The sequence below is a fragment of the Nomascus leucogenys genome, chromosome 11 (genome assembly GCF_006542625.1).
Source record: "Nomascus leucogenys isolate Asia chromosome 11, Asia_NLE_v1, whole genome shotgun sequence".
Lineage (NCBI taxonomy): Eukaryota > Metazoa > Chordata > Mammalia > Primates > Hylobatidae > Nomascus > Nomascus leucogenys.
This window is the reverse complement of record NC_044391.1, coordinates 91,576,022-91,597,536: the sequence shown is the minus strand read 5'-3', so window position 1 is coordinate 91,597,536 and position 21,515 is coordinate 91,576,022. Positions and strand designations below refer to the sequence as shown.

Genomic DNA, 21,515 nt, shown 5'->3' with positions numbered 1-21,515 from the left:
CACTGACTCATCAAGATTTTAACCATTTTTTATAACACATTTACAATCTCTTCGCTGGGCGTGGTGGCTCACGCCTGTAATCCCAGTGCTTTGGGAGGCCGAGGAGGGCAGATCACCTGAGTTTAGGAGTTCGAGACTAGCCTGGCCTTCATGGCGAAACCCCATCTCTACAAAAAACGCAAAAATTAGCCAGGTGTGGTGGCAAGCGCCTGTAATCCCAGCTACTCGGGAGGATAAGACAGGAAAATCGCTTGAACCCAGGAAATGGAGGTTGCACTGAGCTGAGATCACACCACTGCACGCCAGCCTGGGAGACAGAGCGAGACACCATTTCAAAAAATTTTTTAAAAAATAAATATTTTAAAACTTTTTTAAAAATACAATCTCTTATCTCTAAACATTTTTCCACTGTAACATGTAGCCAGCCAATGCAGATTCTACTCTGGATAGAAGTGATGGAAGTGGGTAGAAATATTTCAGTCATGTGTTTGTCAAATTATTCAAGACACAGACACAAATACGCATAGACTTATTTATTCATAGACTACTGAAGCTGAAAAGGGCCTTCAGTGTCTAGTACAACGCTACCCACAGTGCGGTGCCCATTCCATTGGTAATATTTTCTTTTTTTTTTTTTTTTTTTTTGAGACGGAGTCTCGCTCTGTCGCCCAGGCTGGAGTGCAGTGGCGCAATCTCGGCTCACTGCAAGCTCTGCCTCCCGGGTTCACGCCATTCTCCTGCCTCAGCCTCTCCGAGTAGCTGGGACTACAGGCGCCCGCCACTACGCCCGGCTAATTTTTGTTTTGTATTTTTAGTAGAGACGGGGTTTCACCGTGGTCTCGATCTCCTGACCTCGTGATCCGCCCGCCTCGGCCTCCCAAAGTGCTGGGATTACAAGCATGAGCCACTGCGCCTGGCCACTGGTAATATTTTCAACTGGTATTAGAGAGCATATGAATGAACTTTTAAAAATATTGTACAGTTATTATACATTTTCACCTGGGTCAGAAAAACCACACATACACATGAATCTGGTGATTTCACAAATACTATTACTTGGAAAGAGACTATAGATGACTTTTTAAAATTTCAAGTGTGAGTCATATTAAAGAAGAAACATTAGTACTACTAGTACAGGTACCGTATGATTCATAGGAATAGTAATAATGAGCACTTGTATCGTGCTTATCACATATCGGCCATTATTCTGAAGGCTTTACTTATTTTATTTATGTAATCCTCACAGCAATCTCTATTTTACAGATGAGGAAACCGAGGCACTTTCCTGAGGTCACATAGCTAGAATATAGCAGAGCCAAGATTAGAACTCAGGGAGTGTGGGGCCAGAGGCCATGGTTATAGCCTGAATGGTTATATACTAAAAATGTGGTATATAAATAACTGGAGTTGGAGAAATACGGATGTAGTCCACCACCTTCCCACTTCTCCCTCTCTCCATTTTATGGATGACTAAACTGAATCTCCAAGAAGTTAAATAACATGCTCAGAGTCAACAGGAAGTTATTCAAAGAGCTATTACTAAAACTCAGTATACCCATGCTCAAATCCAGGGCTTCTACTACCCCACCAGGGTGACTCTGAGCAGATTCATTTCATTAGAACGTTCGATAGAGCCTAACACATAGCAACAGGGCTGGCCTCATGGACACACAGCTGTGCACAGGGTCCCATGCTTGGTTTAATGCTCTGCTGCTGCCATCTTGAATTCTTAATAATTTCTGAGCAAGAGGACCCATGTTTTCATTTTACATTGAAAACTCTATAGCCAGTTCTACAGAATATTTATGGCTCCTGAAGCACCAGAGGCATTTTGCAAAAACAGTCAGGTGGCAGGGGCCCTTACCTTTGGAGTCAAACACCACCAACTTCAAATCACAGCTCCGCCCCTCCTTTGTCTTGTGACTTTGGGAAATTTACTTAACTTCTTTGGGCCTCAGTTTACTTATCTGTAAAAATGCAGATAATTTTATCAGCCTTGACCTGGTTATTCTTTGGGGCTTAAATGAGAAAATGTTGAGAAAAGCAATAAGAAATATGTATTTCCGGCCTTTCTTTTAAAAATCTAAAATGATTCGTTGTCCACAAGTATGGACAGACTGGCTATCATATGCCAAAGCACGATGTGAACCTGCAGCGACTCGGGCTGCCCTTCCAGCTATCAGGCAGAGGAAAACTCCCTGAGCGCCTTTTGTAATCTTGCTGATAGCACAAACTCCAAACTCCCTCCAGAAACTGCTACTCACTGACTCAGAAGAATGCCACCCTGCAGAGTGGGGCTGGCCAGCCAGAGGGCACAGAAGTCTGCAGTTCAACAAGCACCCGGTGATTCCGATGCACATTTGGGAAGGACTGCTAGTATTTCTGGGCACCTGCTGCTAACTGCTTTAGTATCATGATTTTTGAAGGCTGCTATATAACTAAGTTTCACCCAGAACAAAGATTCTCAACCCTAGCTACACATCAGTATCACTGTGGGTTGCTTCTGAAACATTCTAAGCCCAGGCTACCGCAACAGAGATTTTCTGATTCAATTGGTCTGGTGGCCAATTGTTGAGGAATTTTTAAGTTCCCCAGGTAATTTTAATAGGCAGCCAAGTTGACAATGATCTAGATCAATGGTCCTCAAAGTGTGACCCCAGACCAGCAGCATCAATATCATCGGGGAACTAGTTAGAAATGTGATTTTGAGGCTGGGTGCAGTGGCTCATGCCTGTAATCCCAGCATTTTGGGAGGCCAAGGCAGGCAGATCACCTGAGGTCAGGAGTTCGAGACCAGCCTGGCCAACATGGTGAAACTCTGTCTCTACTAAAAATACAAAAATTAGCCAGGCGTGGTGGCAGGCACCTGTAATCCCAGCTACTCGGGAGATTGAGGCGGGACAATCTCTTGAACCCTGGAGGCGGAGGTTACAGTGAGCCAAGATCATGCCACTGCACTCCAGCCTGGGCAACAGAGCAAGACTCTGTCTCAAAAAAAAAAAAAAGAAATGTGATTTTGAACTCCACCCCAGGTCTACTGAATCAGAATCTCTGAGAGCAATTTAGGGTTTAATAAGCCCTCCAGCTGACTCGAATGCGTGGCACTGCTCTAAGGGGGGAATAGTTTCATCAAGTAGGGCAGATAATTTAATTACAAAGCCTTGTTTTTCAAAAACTATTTTTTGCATATATAAAATATATCCAACCCACAATCCCAAATTGGCTATAAAATCCTTAATGGTCTTATAAGATAAATATGTCACCTCTGAACTTCTGAGCCTCCAAGATATCAGATTTTTCTTAATCTTTCTATACATAGTGTAACTTTCTGGGGGAAAACAGTAGAGATATTTTTAAATGAAGCCGTTTATGAAACTGAAGATTTACATGATTAGGCTGAGTCATAACTTGATAATCTTCTTAAGACACATTTTTTTATCCAAGCTTTTCTAAATGAATGTTAATTACGGCATTTTTGTAACAATGTTTTGCTAAGCTTTTGACCTTCAGAAGAACACAACTCAGAGAGAAAAATGAGGCACAAGCCCCAGCAAGATTATTCAGCACATGTTTCTTTTCCTTCAGACAAGAAAAGGAATACAAACAGCAAATGTGTATTAATCCCATCAAAGTGAGCACAAAGCGCCTTCATTTTCCTTTTAGCTGATGCAGTTTTGTGAAAGAACCTCTCAAAGGGTTGGGCAGAGTCTCAGGGAACATGGAACTAGAAGGGGCTCAGTGAGAATGCTACACCATGGTATCTTCCAGGGCATCCTTCGGGCCTGCTGTTCCCTGCGGGTTTTTATTATAAAGTAATCGCCTGTTAGAATAGTTTGCCCTTACCGTGGGAGCTGCCATGTAGGAATTTTTTCAGTCTTTCTGAGGAAATCAAATTCTTGTCTGTAGATTTAGAGGACGGGACTTGTGATACGGGCAATGGACCTCATGAATCCTATTTCAAAATAGAAATATCCCAAAGAGAAGACACACCTCATGGTCTATACCTGAGCTATTATCTGAAATCCAACTGGAAATTGACCCAAAGCAGCCAGGTGAGAAAAAGAAGAGGAGGGAAGGAAAGAGCGATGAATTGGGACCTGATAACTAAATTCTTGATGACATGCCCCATAAATAAGCTTGAAATTCTCCTTGGAGGCAGAGGAAAAAACAACGGGCTCTTCCAATGTCAAAATTGTGCTCAGATGAGCAAGAATAATCCTGAAGGCCAGGATGAGGTTGGCAACAAGGCTGGTGGGATTCCAAGGAGGGAGGGTGAAGGTAGAGTGTGGAGGTGGATCATGCAATCGTGAGGCTGTCTGCTGGCAGAGGTGCACTGCCGGACGCAGAGCGGACGGAGCACTCACAGGGCTCTGCAATCAGTGGCAGCTGAGACACTGGCTCTCCTGTGAGCCCAAAGAATGAAGAGGTGGAGGGCACAGAGCTGGCATGCACAGCTTACGTGGAACAGAATTCAAGCCACAACAGAGGGGATGTTTGCCTTCTTTCCCTCAACATTATGTTTGTGAGATTCACGCCCATTGTTGCTTGTAGTTTCAGTTTGTTCGTTCTTGTGGCTGTCTAGTCTCCCACTGTGTTAATATACCACAATATATTATTCATTCTAGTGTCCAGGGACATTTGGGTTGTTTCTAGTTTAGGGCTGTTACAAACAGAGCTGCTGTGAACATTCTTGTACATGTTTTTGGTGGACTCGTGGACACTTTTCTCTTGGGTTTCTATTGAGTTAGAATTGCTGGCTCAGACTACTAGGTTTTTTTCATATTCTTTAACAAGATTGCATTACTTCTCATGGCCATTATATACCTCAAATAAAATAAGCATCCCTAACCCCATTTTGCAGATGAGAAACTGAGACATAAAGTAGCATGACTTCCCATTAGATCAGCTGCAGGGTCATGGAGAGAATCTCCACCCAACTTCATCCTAAGCCTGCTCTTCCTGGCCACACCATATTAAACAAGCCTTGTTGTTATTATAGTCAACAGACTCGTGGTGGTATTTTAAAAAATAATCAGCAATAGTGGGAGTTGGTGGGGATTGAGGTGGGTGGGAAGCATATCTTCTCATTACCACCCAGTCTCCCTTTCTGCTTTGGCAAATGTCTGTTTTGGAAAGTTGATCCCAGAGTAGTCAAAATAAAAGCCCTCTGGGCATAACAAAGTGCCTCAGCTATCTGCAGTGGGCAGAGCTTCCTGCTGGAAAGTGCACCCCAGGAAGAGGCAGCTCCACCCAGCCTGAGGTCAGGTGGCCCACCTCTCTCGGTTCTGAGTATGGAGCTTCATGGAGAGGACAGGGAGTTCCCAGGAACTCTGGAGGTAGGGGACCTGGTCTGCAACCTAAGTGTGTGCCCTCAGAGTTGGAAATATGCTGTTATTGTCTGCATTACCCAGTCTCTTCAGAGTTGAGTTTTTGTTCTAGGATTTCTCCTATATGATCAAGACCCCCCTTTCCCACCTCTCTTACTTGTAGGTTTGGGGTCATTTCCTTAATTTGCACAGGATGGATAAACACAGGTGGGTGAGCAGGTATGTCACCTGCTGATGCCAAGGTACCCTAGTATATGAAGGCAAGCTTAGCTTTTGTAAACCTTCCTTGGAGGCACCTGGGTGGGACAGGAACAGCCCTCAGGCTAGAGTTAAGAGATATGAGTCCCAGTGCTATTTCAATTACTGATTTATCACACAGTTCTTAACTTCCCTGGGATGATGGATGAGAAAGTGCTTTTTTTTTTTAATAAAGTGCATTACAACCACAAAGTGTTTAATATCATAAAGAAAGCCCATTCAATTGCTAAAGGCATGATTCTTGATCTTGTCTAGCCTGAATTTCTCATAGACACATTTTCCACTGGGGAACTTCTGTCTAGAAAAGAAGCCAAAGCCTCCCTTTGAATATTTCCCATGACTGCAAACAGACTTTCTTTTTTTTTTTTTTTTTGAGACGGAGTCTTCACTCTGTCGCCCAGGCTGGAGTGCAGCGGCACAATCTTGGCTCACCGCAAGCTCTGCCTCCCAGGTTCATGCCATTCTCCTGCCTCAGCCTCCCGAGTAGCTGGGACTACAGGCGCCCGCCACCATGCCTGCCTAATTTTTTTGTATTTTTTAGTAGAGACAGTGTTTCACCGTGTTAGCGAGGATGGTCTCGATCTCCTGACCTCGTGATCCGCCCACCTCAGCCTCCCAAAGTGCTGGGATTACAGGCGTGAGCCACTGCGCCCGGCCTGCAAACAGACTTTCATAAGACTAACCACCATTACCTTTGACCAGGGCAGGCATGCAGCCCACGTGCCCCAGTCCAACCATGTCTGTGTTAAAATATTGAAACTTTTTTTTTTTTTTTTGAGATGGAGTCTCACTCTGTCGCCCAGGCTGGAGTGCAGTGGCATGATCCAGCTCACTGCAGCCTCCACCTCCTGGGTTCCAGCAATTATCTTGCCTCAGCCTTCCGTGTAGCTGGGATTACAGGTGCCCACCACCATGCCCGGCTAATTATTGTTTTTGTTTTTCTTTTTTTTTTTTTTTAGTAAAGACTGGGTTTCACCAGGTTGGCCAGGCTGGACTCGAACTCCTGACCTCAGGTGATCCACCTGTCTTGGCCTCCCAAAGTGCTGGGATTACAGGCGTGAGCCACCGTGCCCAGCCAGAATATTGAAACACTTCTGTGTTTACTGCTAACTAGTCACTTTCCTGCACACACCAGGCACCCCCACCATGACCCATCAACTCAAAAAAAATAATTCCAGCCCCACAGAGGAGCCTCCAGGACACTGCTGCAGCACAAAGGCTGACACCCTCTGATTTTTAACATCACACCTGCCTTTAGTTTCTTACTGACGTATGTTATGTAACTACAAAGCAATGGATCTAAGTTATCTGCTTTTAAGGTACAGCAGAATTAAATATCCAAATAGAATAAATAGTATTATTTGTGAATTAGCCATCTTAGTCTTGAGGCTTGGTTTCAGATGACTTCTGGCTTATAGCAAAATCAAATCCACCCTCAAAAGATGTGAGATTGCCCTCTATAAGAGTTTACAAAAGAATATGATGCCATTCCCAGTGACCATCTTGATTAGCAGTGCCCAAAAAGTACTTCAAGCAATGATGGCACCATGGGAACATGTGTGTAGCCTCATAAAGTGAAGAGTTTTCCACACACATGTAATAATTTAGATAAATTTTAATACTGCTGGATATCAGATAATATTAAGAAATTATTAATAATTTTTAGTTGTGATGATACTTTTTTTTTAGAGATGCATAGTCAAATATTTACAAATTAAACCTATGATCGAAGGGATTTGTTTCAAAACAGTCTGTAGAGAAGGGGTCAGGGGAGGGAGCGTGAGGGGAGCTGGTGATTCATGATCCTATTCACTCCACTTTTGTATATGTTCTTCCAAATAAAACATTAAGCCAAATTGTTTTCCATCCCTGGTAGACAGGAGATATAAGAGAGATAGAAGCGCCCTGGATTAGGGCATGGGGAGACCTGGAAGGATTCACTGTCCACCTGCTCACTGTGTGGCTGTGGACCTTCCCTTATGTTTTCTGTGCCCACTGTCCTGTTGTCCTGTCTGTGAAGTGTGCAATGCACATAATCACACACACACACACACACACACACACACACACACACACATACACACCTTCCCAGACAGGTTAAATGGAGTCTAAACAAAACAAGATACTGTTTGTGTAATATTTTGAGCTTCTTGGGACAAAGGTGCAACATCAACGATCCATCATCATCCTAACCCAGCACACAGAGGTGCTTTGTGTAGTTTAGATGATTCAGGATTCCCAGAACCCCCACAGATTTTTCAGAAACTACCTCATGCCTCTTCCTCTAAGCCAACTAAAAAAGGGAGCAGAAACAAAACACCCTGCTTCCACACAGGCGGCGTGGAGCAGCTCTGTTTACTCCTCCGACACAAAGCCCTTGTTTATGTGGGACAGATGGTAATACGTTTCTCTTCTCTTCTCTCTCTCTCCCTCCCTCCCTTCATGTGTTCCTCTCTGTTTCTTTGTCCCCCTCCATTTTTCTTTTCTTCAATCCTTCTCAGCTTCACACCACTTTTCCTGAGTTGACTCAAGGGCCAGCAAGAAAGGTAGACACACAGAATGCCAAGCCCTAGGGGAATGGCTTTGCATCTACTATTTACTCTACCAGGCTGCATGCACATGGTCACTTCTTGTTTCACAGAACTCACATTTGAAATGCATTTTTGAAGACAGAATGACACACCTTTGAAACTCCAGGGGGTTCAGAGCAAACATGAAAAGACCCATAAATATTTATGTGGCAAGTTTCCATGGATTGTCTTCACAAAGTAAAAAGTAACCACAGTCCATATGTGAGAGCATGCAGACACATACACACACACACACACACACACACACACGCACACACACACACGTTCCTTCCAGGCCTGGCCACTCCCAAAGAACACATGTAAACCTAACCTCTTACCACATATTTACTGCAGTGGGCATAGTCTGTAAACCAGCCTGGGGGAGGGGAGAGGAGGTGTGAAGGACTAGACATGCAAGAGACTTCTCTCCCTCCATATATAAAGCTGGTTCCTCTCCTTCTCAGATCCAGGCAAGTCACTTATTCTTTCCCAGCCTCTCTTTCTTCTTCTGTAAAATGAAGGTTTTAGAATGCATAGATGATCCATAGCATCTTTTCCAGCTCTAAATATCTACGATTCAAGGTTTTTAGAGAATTCCCATAATATGAATCTACCTGACACCCAAAATACCTTGTGGGGGCAGGGACAGGTCTGTTGGAATTGACAAACCAGTGATGAGTGAAGTCAAACCAGCGACTGAGCAATGACCTTTGTGGTGGCAGAGGAGAGACGTTTGGGGCAAAGGGAAAAGAAAAAGATGGTATTAAGTTCAGTAGGGAAATGACTCATCTATAAGCAAAGTCAGAGAAGGGCATCAGAAAGGAAAGAATTGGCATAATAGGTACCAAGCAGGAGTAGGAGGTAATATTTGGCATCTGCCTGGATGTCTAGAAGAAAAGATGGCAAAAAAGCAAAGCTGTGCAAAAGGAGGTGTGCACAGGTCCTGCCTGGTCGCCTGAAATCCATTCTCAGATCCCAAACATGCTTCAGACAGAGGCATTCTCCAAGAACTAGCACGCTGGCACTCTTAGAAGAGGCCTTAATGTGATGCCCTTTTCTGCACAAGGATAATAACTATCCCCCATGGCCACCCCCACCTACAGACAAGAAAGAGTACATACCCTGCTTTTAAAAGATGAAATCACTATTTGAGCACTAATAGCTACATCTGCAAATAATTAACTCTAGGATTTATTACCAATTAGGACTATAAATCTCTGCTTACTTTGGCTCCTGGAAAGTTGATTTCACTGGGGAGTGTGGGAGGGAGGGGGGACAAAGTCATCTGAGACAAGGAGGGAGAAATCCAAGCTTAAAAAGGCACACTTCAAATTCAAAAGGCAGCAAGATTTCTCAAGCACCACAGCAGCAAAGCAGGCTTGACTTACGGTTCTAAGCAAACCAGCCCAGCAGATGCCTGCAAGGTTAGCAAAGTCAAAGAGACTGGTGCTACTCAGAGGAGGATGTTAGGGCCTGGGAAGGAGGTTGCATACTGTGTGGACCCCAGTGCCTAGGCCATACTGTGGGCTGAGTGGGCAGTGGAACACTCTGCCCATCAGGCACAGTTCATTATCTCAGGGACACTCTGACCATTGGAATCACCTGTGGAGTTTTAAAAACATACCTATGCTTGGTTTATACTGCAGTCTAATTAAATCAGAATCTCCAGGATGGGGCTAGGGTATCAGAGTGGTTCAAGAAACGCCCTGAGGTGACTTTCAAGTGCAGCCAGCCAGGGTTGAGAACCACCAGTTACCTCATTTCATCCTCAAGCACTCCTATGTTAAGAGGGTTGCTATAGCTCTCATGGTGTTACAGAGAATGCTGAGGAACAGAGAGGCTAAGTAATGGGACCAGGGTTACACAGCTAACAGTGATGAAGGCAGGATTTGAACACAGAGCCCACACTCTTACTTATCATGTTCTATGGACTCCAAGGTTATGGTTCTCAGACTTCCAGGCCCTGAACCTTCACAGCCTATTCAAGATAGAAAATGGGGACTCAGGCCAGGCGTGATGGCTCATGCCTGTAATCCCAACACATTGGGAAGTGGAAGCAGGCAGATCACTTGAGTCCAGGAGTTTGAGACCAGCCTGGGCAACATGGTGAAACCCCATCTCTACAAAAATACAAAAATTAGCTGGGCATGGTGGCACACGCCTGTGGTCCCAACTACTCGAGAGGCCAAGGCAGGAGAATTGCTTGAGCCCAGGAGGCAGAGATTGCAGTGAGCTGACATCATGCCACTGCACTCCAGCCTGGACAAGAGAGTCAGACCCTGTCTCAAAAAAAAAAAAAAGAAAAGGAAAAGAAAATGGGGACTCATAAACGACTTTTATGTGTGTTTTTTAAATCATAGAAATGAAACATTAGCATATATGAATGCTACATATTAACGAGGGGGGCAAGTTTCTTTGATTGGGATGACATCAACACAGAGGTTGCACTGGACCTTTCATGCTTATCAGGAGTTCTCACTCATTCATTCAACAAACATTAAGTGCCAATTTTCTGCAGAGTCTATAAAATAGAAATGACCCTGTGCACATAATCACACAACAGATGTTCTAAGGGACATAATAGTAGCACACACTAGACACTGAGAGCACACAGAAGAAAGCAGGCAGCTTGGAGTGGCCACGATATATTATGCCTTTGGTGAGTGTAAAATGTCAAGGTAAATCACAGGATAATATATGCATGCTGCTAAGAGGTGAAACAAGAGATGGAGTCCCTAAGTGGAGGCAGAGAATAACAAAATCTTATAAGAAGGTTGGGAATAAACTGTTGTTGATCCATAAATATTTCACCCCAGGGTAGAAAATGCAAATTCCTGGCTGGCAGCTATATGAGTGTAATGAGCCGATGTCAGCATGGGAGGTGGGGACTGAGGTAACCTAGAGACCCCGTATCCTGTCTAAAGAGGCAGCTAGTTCTCAACACCAGCCAAAAATCACCATGTAGAAATGTGGATGCAGCATTGGCAGACCTTTTGACTTTTTTAGGAAAATCTGTAAATATGGGTTACTTAACGCAAGATCTCGCAATTTTTTAAAGGCATCTAATTCAAGTATTTTCAAAACACCACATAAACCAAAGAAAATACATTCCCGCCCTTCCCCCCGCCAGCTTTGATTTCATCATTGAAGGTGATCTCTCTGCTAGTCCGAGGATCCCAAAGCAATTGCTTATTCACCTGTACCTTTCCCCTCACCCCACAGGTCTGCTCATTTATTTTGGATATGGCATCTGGAACAGCACCCTGGAAATCAGCGCTCGAGAAGAGGCCCTGCACCAAAGCACTTACCAACGCTACGACGTGGATGACCCCTTCTCAGTGGAGGAGGGTTTCTCCTACGCCACAGAGGGCGAGAGCCAGGAGGACTGGGGCGGGCCCACGGAAGACAAAGGCTTCTATTACCAACAGATGTCAGATGCGAAGGCAAACGGCCGGACAAGTAGCAAAGCGAAGAGCAAAAGCAAACACAAACAGAACTCAGAGGCCCTGATTGCAAATGATGAGTTAGATTACTCTCCAGAGTAGGAGAAACACACAAGTGGGTAGAAATGGTGATGATTGATTTTCAGTAACTTAACCTGTGGGCTAGAAGGTGAAAACTTTTTTGGCTCTCATTTCACAAATCCAGCCTTCCCCAAATTCAATCCCTAGTCATAGCCTGTCATTTGCTACTTTTGCTCTTCAGGATAGTTCTGTTGAAGGGCTTAACCTGGGTCCCCTAACTGGTCGCCTTGTTAAATAAAATAAATAAATAAACAAGAGGCTACATGAAATTCCATCTTAGGTGCAACCACCAGAGCTGATGGTAGCAAATGTTTCCTAGGCCTTTGCTTTGCTGGTTGAAGCCCAAGCAGGGGCTCTGGGCAGAAGGCAGAATTTCAGTCACCTGAGACATGGGGACAAAGCTCTGTTCTTGGCATGTCAGGCTGAGTGCTGCTCCCTGAGGTCAGGGTGGGTAGGTGGGCATTGGCACTTCCTGAGCAAGCATCATTTTATCCTGCAATCTCACCCAAAACTAATTCATGGAAAAGATACATGCTTCTTTTTATTCACCAACATTCTCACAGCTTCCAAACTATAATTTTAGGATCCAGCAAAGGTCAGGGACTCTGGACCATTTTCCCAATGGTTTCAGATTCACTATAAAGCAGTCATGCAGACCCAGTGATATGGTAAGAAGCACCATCAAAGCTCTATGTAAATGCCCAGAAGAAAATTAAATAACCATATCTTGCAGTGAAGGCCAGAAGGGCATTGGCAGAAATTAACTCTCTGTCATGGCCTCTCTTATACCAGACTGCAGCTCCTGGTGATATGATGAAAGAGGGCAAAGGTGGAGCATGATTTCATGGCACTGATATGCCTTGAAGAAGTAGGTTGTTTGTTTTATAATCAGATAAAAATCTTTACAAGGAGAAGTGAGCCAGCCACTGAGATCACATTGCAAATTCTCTTTCATATTTCTAAAATTATAAATTCTGTAGTTTTTGAGATATGCAACCACTTGATTGGTGTGTGCTACTCTGAAAACAAAATAGGTTGAAGTACAGCGACTTAGGTAGTTGCATTCCATGAGACCATGAGATCACATTTCACTTCTGAACCTTATTCCTTGGGGGTAGCTCACTTTCAGAGGTGTATTTTTTTTCCTGTTATTTCCCAGCTTAGTTTCACTGAAGCCCAGAGAAATATCTACCTGGTAAGATGTAAATTTGGGCCATAAAAGGGGCTATTAAAAGAATTTTCTCAGAAATAGAATAGATGAGAGAATTTGCAAAGGAAAAAAACACACATGGACTATAATATAAATTCTACTCTTGGGTTACAAGAATTCCTGTGGCTGCACTGAGATGTGTACAAATGTATGTGAAGGCACAATTTGAATCAAGCTATCATAAAAATAACCAAGCTATTAAAATTAATTAAGCTATTAATAAAATCTCTGTGAGGATTTCCTGAAAGAGGGACAAAAGAAGAAATTCCTTGTCCTTTCTCTCCTAGATGTATCAGTATGCCAAACATTTCCAGGACATATTCGCTAACACTCAAGTCTGTTCTTTCTGAAAGGCTGAGGCTCATGCCATCTTGGCATGCTTTAGGATTATGGCAAGGAGGTGAAAGTCCATTTTTTCATTCAACTAACACTGGTTGAGAAAGGACCAAATGCCAAGTGACAGGAATGAATAGAAGCATGGCATCTGCCCTTGGGGGCTACAGTCCGTGGATGAGCAGCACTGGAGCCTGGTAAATGCAGATAAAACAACAAACTTGACAAGTCTCCAGGCTGATGCACTGGGTTTTAACATACATATAAAGATCAATTGAAACTAGTTTTTAAAAAATATGCTTTAAATAAATTACATATCGTAATCATAGCCAATGTATACCATTAAACTAAAATAACTGCAATTTTCTAGATATTTTTTATTCTTCTGTAGTCATTGTTTAGAACTCTGGTTTCCTGAGGTCATTTTGTCATTTTAATGTCATGCTTGACAATGCTATGTTTTCTCTTCCCTAGAGTTAACCATAAAGATATAGTGCCTACTCTGTGAAATACATCATTGGGAATTAATTATAAACTAATTGTCAGTCATCTTTTGAAAACAAAGTTTTGAATTGGCTATAGGACTCAACAAATCTGCCTGGTTTAAATACAATCTGTTAAGCTTGATACACATCTAGATAGATGAGGTGGGGTTGTACTCATTAAACATGAGAATAGAGAAATAGGAGTGCAAAATAGCAAAATCTTAACATGGGTCAAAGAGCTTCCTTTTACTAGTGAGGTTTAAGTATTAAAGTAACAATAGCCTGGTGGCAGATAAATGCAATTTATATAGGATGGGTGGGAATGGAAAATGTATGCTTTGGTTAACACCATTGCTATTGATTTTGTGCAGATTCTATGAACCACTCTCATTTCAGAAGCCATTTTTCCCAAATAGTATATTTGTACATTTTAAGCTTAGCTCCCTTTATTTTTCTAAAGTTGACAAATCACCTCCCTAGCAACCTTAGTTTAAAAAAAAAATCACTAAGATAGAAAAAGTTTTTTCAGGTACATAGACATGTTTGTCCTCAGGTTTACCAGCTTCTGTGAAACAGTCCCAGATTTTACAATGCAGTTTTCAAATACCATCAATCACTAGAATGACAATATTACTATTTTCTTAACAGGTTTCTAAATGATGTATTTGTGGGACCACATTAAAAGTAAGATCACCTTATAATTATCTTAGAAACTTTGCCCCTTGAAGGGAGTCCAAGGAAGACCTACATTTTATTGAATTCTGAATAGCAAAAGCTCTCCGAGTGAGATTTCATTGTGTGGATTTGTGGTTTGGAGCCAATTACTTGATTTTTTTCAGAGTTTATTCTACTTATTTATTGGTACTCTGCTTCATTTCAAAAGGATTTGAGGCAGCTACTAAAATATATACAATACAAAACAAAAATTAAGTGAGGAACTCAGGGCAAATAAAAATAGAAACAGAAAGGATAAGACAAAACTAGATGTATATTTAGTGCATAAATGCAGAACCCTGATATGCTTTACTAAATTTGCCAATGAGTAGCACCATGAAAAATAATAGAATTAGTGGTAATGACAAGAAGAAGTACTTCTGCATGATAAGAACAAATTTTTCCCCATGCAGGTAGAGGTTTGAAATAGCATAGATCATTAAAATCCACAGATAAGCTTCAAACCTAGATTTTGCTAGCTAAATGTGCCTGGCATATAGTGTGTATTCAAGAAATACCTGATGATTGACAGAATGAATAAATTGGAGGAAAATGAAATATTTATTCAACAATGTACTATGGCAGATATTGATACCGTGAGTCAGATAAAAATCCAGCCCTTAAGAAATAGAGGAAATAGAGCTTGGTGTGGTGGTATGTGCCTATGATCCCAGATAGTTGGGAGACTGAGGCAGGAGGATCACTTGAACCCAGGAGTTCAAGGCTGCAGTGAGCTATGATCACACCAGTGTACTCCAGCCTGGGTAACAGAAGAATACCCTGTCTCTTAAAAAGAAAAATGAAATAGGGGAAATGGGATATATAAATAAAGAACAATAGTGAATGTGTCAGGTGAGATGAGGGATTTGTAATGTGCTCTGGGGTTCAAATATGAAGAAGGCCTTCTTCCTCTCAAAAGGTCATAAAAAATGTCACACTTGTGTAGGAACTTGTGAAGTGGGTAGAATTTTATCAAGTAGAAATGAAAGAAAGTCATGCCAAGCAAAGGATCAGCATGAATAAGGTCTACTAGTTTGTGGTCCTCTGACTAAGAATTTGTGCTGTGCCTCCATTAAGAGAAAGCAAGGAGCTAGTTTGCCTGGAGCACATGATTTATGCATGACTTATACATGCAACAATAAGAAACAATGCTAGGAAGGCAGGTGAGGGCTCACTCACAGAGAGACTTGAATGTCACTCTGAGCTGGCTGGCTTTCCTCGGGTGAGAGAGTGGGAAATAATTGGGGAACTGACAAAAGTGTGAATCCGGGAAGGCTGAACTTTAAGAAAGCTGAGACGGTGGCTTCCTTGCCTATGCAAGGAACTAACAAGCCACATATACACTCCAAGTTGATTTAACAAATCAAAGGGAAAAATAGCTGGACTTTGAGTCCTGTGTCTGCGTTCATCACAAACCTAAGAAAATACAGCCATTTAATACGTGGACAGGCAACACAATTTAACAGCCACTTTAAAGTGTTCAACAAGAGGTTTTAACAACCAACCTAACAACTTTTTATATCTATCTAATCTAAACAGTAAAACCTCAGCTCTAGGTTTTACTGAGCTTCAGTGCTACTTTTTTTTTTGAGACAGAGTCTCACTCTGTCACCCAGGCTGGAGTGCAGTGGCACGATCTTGGCTCACTGCAACCTTCACCTCCCGGGTTCAAGCTATTCTCCTTCTTCAGCCTCCCGAGTAGCTGGGATTATAGGCGTGTGCCAGTTCTACTTCTTAGTAACAAACTAGTAGCTAATCAAATGCCTACATAATGGTCATGATAAATCTGTTTAAATAAATGGCGGGCAGAAGAGAGTTGTTGAATTTAACAATCCATCCTTCTTCAGAATCTATGGGTCAGCCAGAATATAAATCTAGTAATTATTGGAAAACAAAACACAAACTCCTTCAGAGAAATCTCTCTCCTGTATTCTGCTGAAAAGGGTTGGTAAACCTGACATCCTTTCTTTTGTTGGAAGACAAATCCAACATTTGTTAGACATCCAACATTTGTTGGAAGTCTACCTTACAAGGTACCACCTCTTATCTGCAACATAAACAGAAGCTACATCAGTTTGAAAATCCACATAGAAGGCTGGAGAAAATTGCCGTCCCCTTTCGCGCTAGGTTTTTTTTTTTTTTTTTTTTTTTTTTTTTTTTTTTTTTTTGAGACGGAGTCTCGCTCTCTCACCCAGGCTGGAGTGCAGTGGCGCAATCTCGGCTCACTGCAAGCTCCGCCTCCTGGGTTCACGCCATTCTCCTGCCTCAGCCTCTCTAAGTAGCTGGGACTACAGGCGCCCGCCACCACGCCCGGCTAATTTTGTGTATTTTTAGTAGAGACGGGGTTTCACCGTGGTCTCGATCTCCTGATCTCGTGATCCGCCCGCCTCGGCCTCCCAAAGTGCTGGGATTACAAGCGTGAGCCACCGCGCCCGGCCTCGCGCTAGGTTTTACCAGGGGCCCAAGATGTCAGAGGAAAGTCCACGGAGGGCCAGCCACACATTTACCTAATTATGAATCTCAGATTAGAATGTCTTACTGTGTGGAAAAGTCAGAACTCAGGAAATGTGTCTGAAGCCAGAGCGGGGGTCTGCTTACGGAGTCTACGCAGCAGGTAGGGGTCCACTCTTGGGGTTTAAGCCTCAGGTCAGTGAGCAGTGCAGAGGTGCCCCTAACTTCCTATGGGGGGAAAGAGAGGAGAGCAAAGGAAACACACTCCAGAAGTCGCCACGAGGGCTGTGTGCCAGCGCTCCGTTTTCATGCTGTTTGGAACAAGACATGTCAAGGAAGATGTTTCTATCCAAAGTTTTCACGGAGCCTCTGCTTCCCCTGTACCTGTGTAGCTCCCTGAAACTGAGGACCCATGTGTCTGCAAAGACCTCTGGAGATCCTAAGAGAGAGAGAGGCACCAGCAGGTAACCAGTGGTGGCCTGGCCACGAAACAGTATTTGAAATTAAACAGTGAGCAAGTGCAGAAACAGCATCCCAAACCGCAGGCCCCACCACAAGCAGGAACCAGAAAGCTGAAGTTTCACCAAGGAGTTTACTTAGTATTTCTCACTGGGAATGGGGATGGGTAGCAAAAAGCCCCTTTCGTGTACATAATTGTTGGTCCTATGTCCTACTTTTATTTCCTCTAAGACTTTTAGAAGAAAGGCTGTTTTAATTTATTTTTCTCCTTAAGAGCAACTTCCTTTTTAAAATGCTTTCCTCTTCTTGGTCTGCTTGAGTAGTGCATGCATCATTCTGAAATGCCTAAGCAGTCGCCTTTTGCCAAAATTACTTCTCTAAGAAAATAGAGTGTTCTTTTTTTTAGGACTTAGAGCCCACAAGGGGTGAGTGGAAGTTTTGTAGCCCATCAAAGGTGAATATGTGTTCTGCAGTATCAACTAAAACAGTGTACAAAATCATTAAACTGGGCCGGGCGTGGTGGCTCATGCCTGTAATCCCAGCACCTTGGGAGGCCGAGGCAGGTGGATCACCTGAGGCCGGGAGTTCGAGACCAGACTGACCAACATGGAGAAACCCCATCTCTACTAAAAATACAAAATTAGTCAGGTGTGGTGCTGCATGCCTGTAATCCCAGCTATTTGGGAGGCTGAGGCAGGAGAATCGCTTGAACCCGGGAGGCAGAGGTTGCAGTGAGTCGAGAACACACCATTGCACTTCAGCCTGGGCAATAAGAGCAAAACTCTGTCTCAAAAATAATAATAATAATAATAATTTAACTGTGTTTTGCGCACACAGAATTACAAAATCCCTATAGGACTTTCACAGATAGCTTTGGGCTTAAGGTCTTTGGACAACAGGTAGTTCTAATTTCTTACTCTTTGGGACATTTAGTACATGTTGGTACACATAAGGAAAGAAAATGGCTTATATGAGAGCTAGGAAACAGGGGCAGCCTGGATTTTTATGGTAGGAACTCACTCTGTGCTTTGTTTTTTTTTTTTCTGTTAAGTTTTCTTGACACTGACATCGGTAACATTGGCTAAAGGGAATTGTGTGTCGTGTGAATTTCGCCTGCAGTGCAGACTTTAAAGGACTGTGTTCATTCTGATTTGGGGATGAAGAGAATGTTCCATGCACATCCATTGATTGGTCTTGGCAGTTGCTGATACACTTGTCTCATTCACACTCCCAAAGGCGAGGATTTACCCTGGAAATCATAAACCCCCATTTTCCAAAGCAAAGATGCTGTTAATGTTATGATGGTGCATAAATACCTCAACTGTCTGGGCTGAGAGAGGGGGCTGCAGGTTTTTAAGAGAGCAGCTATAGTCCTCATTCCATGTAGTCACATCATCTGATGACAGGACTCCACATTCTAGCTTTTCTCACTGTGGAAAAGAAACGTTACTGTTTAATTCATATCCAAAGTTATAAATACAGCTTGTAAATTTTACTAACTTGTTTCTTTTTCGTTTGGTCCTTGAGAAGTACAACTTGCATTTACAGATGGTAATTCCTAGTGTTGTTCTCTGCTATCTTTTTTTGGTATGAAATTGCTGTATTTGTTAAAGTTTGTTCGTTTCGTGGTTTTTAATTCCCATTGGTGCACTGTGAAACGTAGTGTATCATGAAGAAAGAAATAATATGCAGATGTATTATGACATGTGTTTTATTTTCAAATGTGTGGTGTTGACAATATATTGACTTATCAAGATACTAAGGGAAAATTCTAAATTTAACAAAATGTGTATATTTTAATAAATGCATAAAGCTTTATTGTGTGCCTTTAAATTTAAAAATGGGTTTATAAAGAAAGTCAGAAACAAAAGTGTTTTACTATAAAATATCCATAGTAATGTAAAGCTTTTACACGAGACTACCAAAAAAAAAGAAAGAAAAGAAAAAGGAGCCTTCCCATATTTTGTTAACCTTAACCAATACCTGAAGTCTGTTACTCTTTTTCCATTCTTAAATGGAGATGAATAAGTGAATTTCGCCTTAAGTGTTTCAATTGTCCTTTGTAGAAAAGCCAGATAAATGAGCTCATTTTGAATTGCATTATTGTGGAAAATTCATTTTCAGAATAAAACATTTTAAAAAGTACAGCTAATCGACTAATAAAATTTAAATTTGAAGAAAGTCAGTGCCATCCTACCTCTTTAAATTTACTTTACGTCCCTGAGGAGAACATGAAAGTTCCACTTTAGTGGGCTCTCAGGAGAACCTGACCTGGCGCTGTCTCCCTCTCATGTTCTTCTAAGAAGGGTACAGGGCTCTGTCAGGGACCCTACTCACTACACTGCCTCATTAATTACCCCCACTTCTGGTATGGTCCTACTCAAGCCACAGCCCCCCACACCCTCTGCACCATCTTACGTCTAATATAGAACATTCAGTTCATTGCCCCCATTTATTTTAAAGAACAATTAGAAGAACAGTACCCGCCTACAGTCCCAAACCAAATTACCATAGCATTGATGGTGGCTTAATTGATCTTACTTGTTGATGGCGCAGGTGGTGATACCTGGAGAAAAAGGTAGAGGGTGTAGCAGGGCCACGTATTTTCCGTATCACATGGGAGGCAAAGAAACTGCCGTATCTTTATTTCCTGCAACTCCTTGATCTCCCTTGCAATGGTCCACCTGCCTGGACAGCAGGGGAAGAAAAACAATCCATTAATATATTAATGTTTTATACATAAATGTATTGTGCAATCATGTCTTAAATGTATTAAGGTATGATGGAATCCCAGTTGATTTCCATTTAGTGTTTTTAGATGATTGACTCCCTTTGGGATAAATGCTCAGTCTTTTGGATTTCCTCCCCTCCCCCTTGCTTCTCTCCAAATTACTTCTGGAAACAGAGCTTCTGTGATCTCGTAAGGAGAGGGGTGTAAATGAGAACTAGGGTGCTCTGGACCCTTAGCCAATGCTCCTGCAGAATAGCTACCTGGACTGCCTCTGGACAGGTGACCACTGAGGAGAACCTGACCCATCCAGCCATGTGGGCTTCATGATGACATTCACTTTCAAAGTCTCCAGGTCTGGCACTGAACCCAGTCATGAAGTTCCTGCACACTGATGCCTCTTTATTCAGATCCGGGCCTGGGCTGGCCCACCGAGCCCTCAGCACTTTAGAATCCACTGCATGTCACCCTGAATCTTGGGGAACCAGAATCACCACCTTAGGCTCGAGTATCCAGCCACTTCCTTCACTAATGATACACATTCATTCCTGAGCTCTGCTCATTGAGACTTGGAGCCAATGACGTGCTGCAGCTTGCTCATGAAAATGATTGGTAACTTACGATTTTTGTGAGTCAGTTGCTAAATACAACATTATTAAAACTTAAGTTCTATAAACTTACAAATAAATTAATTACATTGAAAACAAAGGCAACAAATGCTCAAAACTATTTTACTATGTTTTACTGTTATCTATGCTCTCGAGGTTACTTACAATTATTATATCTGTATGGCGGAAATACTACATAATGATGAGCTATTGCACATCTCTTCCTCAACTCTATGTTTAGTGAATTCACATTTGTAGCTTGAAATCAGCCGTAGTGGAAGGATTTACACCATGGGAATTGGAAAATGCTACAAAATCAGAACTGTTTTTCTCTCTCAGAGAGCTGGCTGTACACATTTACCAGCAAATCACTGCTTATATCCTTTCCAAGTATGTATACAATTACCCCCAACACACAATGGTTTCAGTCTTTCTCACTCCTACCATACCTCCACCCACAGAGGAGGGAAAGCCTGGACAAGCATTTTTCCCCCTCGATTCTACCTCTATTTCTCTTCCCCTGTCCACCATCCATCAGGACCAGCAGGGGCTGGGTTTCCACTCTTCATTCCTTCTGACAAGGACTCCCTCTACATATTATCTTACATATGTCCTCCTGGGGACAATAGCCTCATAACTGGTGAAAGGATTGCCCTTTTCTTTTTTTAACCATGGAAGAGACTACAAATAGTATCCAAGAGGAGTCACAGGACGATCTAGAAGTAGGGATTACCAGGATCAAAAATAATTGGATTAATATGCCAAAATACAACCTTATTACATGGGTCTTAAAATTAAAAGGTTATTCAATAACAAGTATTGGGGAGGATGTGAAAAAATTAGAACCC

The 21,515-nt window shown here is 42.5% G+C and overlaps 1 protein-coding gene across 2 annotated transcripts in view; it reads left to right on the top strand.

Moving 5' to 3' along the window:
* SLC7A14 (solute carrier family 7 member 14) overlaps positions 1 to 16,324 on the top strand; it is a 125,761-nt gene extending 109,437 nt beyond the window's left edge. For both annotated transcript variants that reach the window (XM_030822823.1, XM_003256445.4), the window contains exon 8: positions 11,378 to 16,324. In XM_030822823.1, coding sequence (XP_030678683.1) covers positions 11,378 to 11,665 — 288 coding nt within the window. In that variant the 3' untranslated portion in view covers positions 11,666 to 16,324. The remainder of the gene's footprint in view (positions 1 to 11,377) is intronic.
* Positions 16,325 to 21,515: the final 5,191 nt, after the last annotated feature.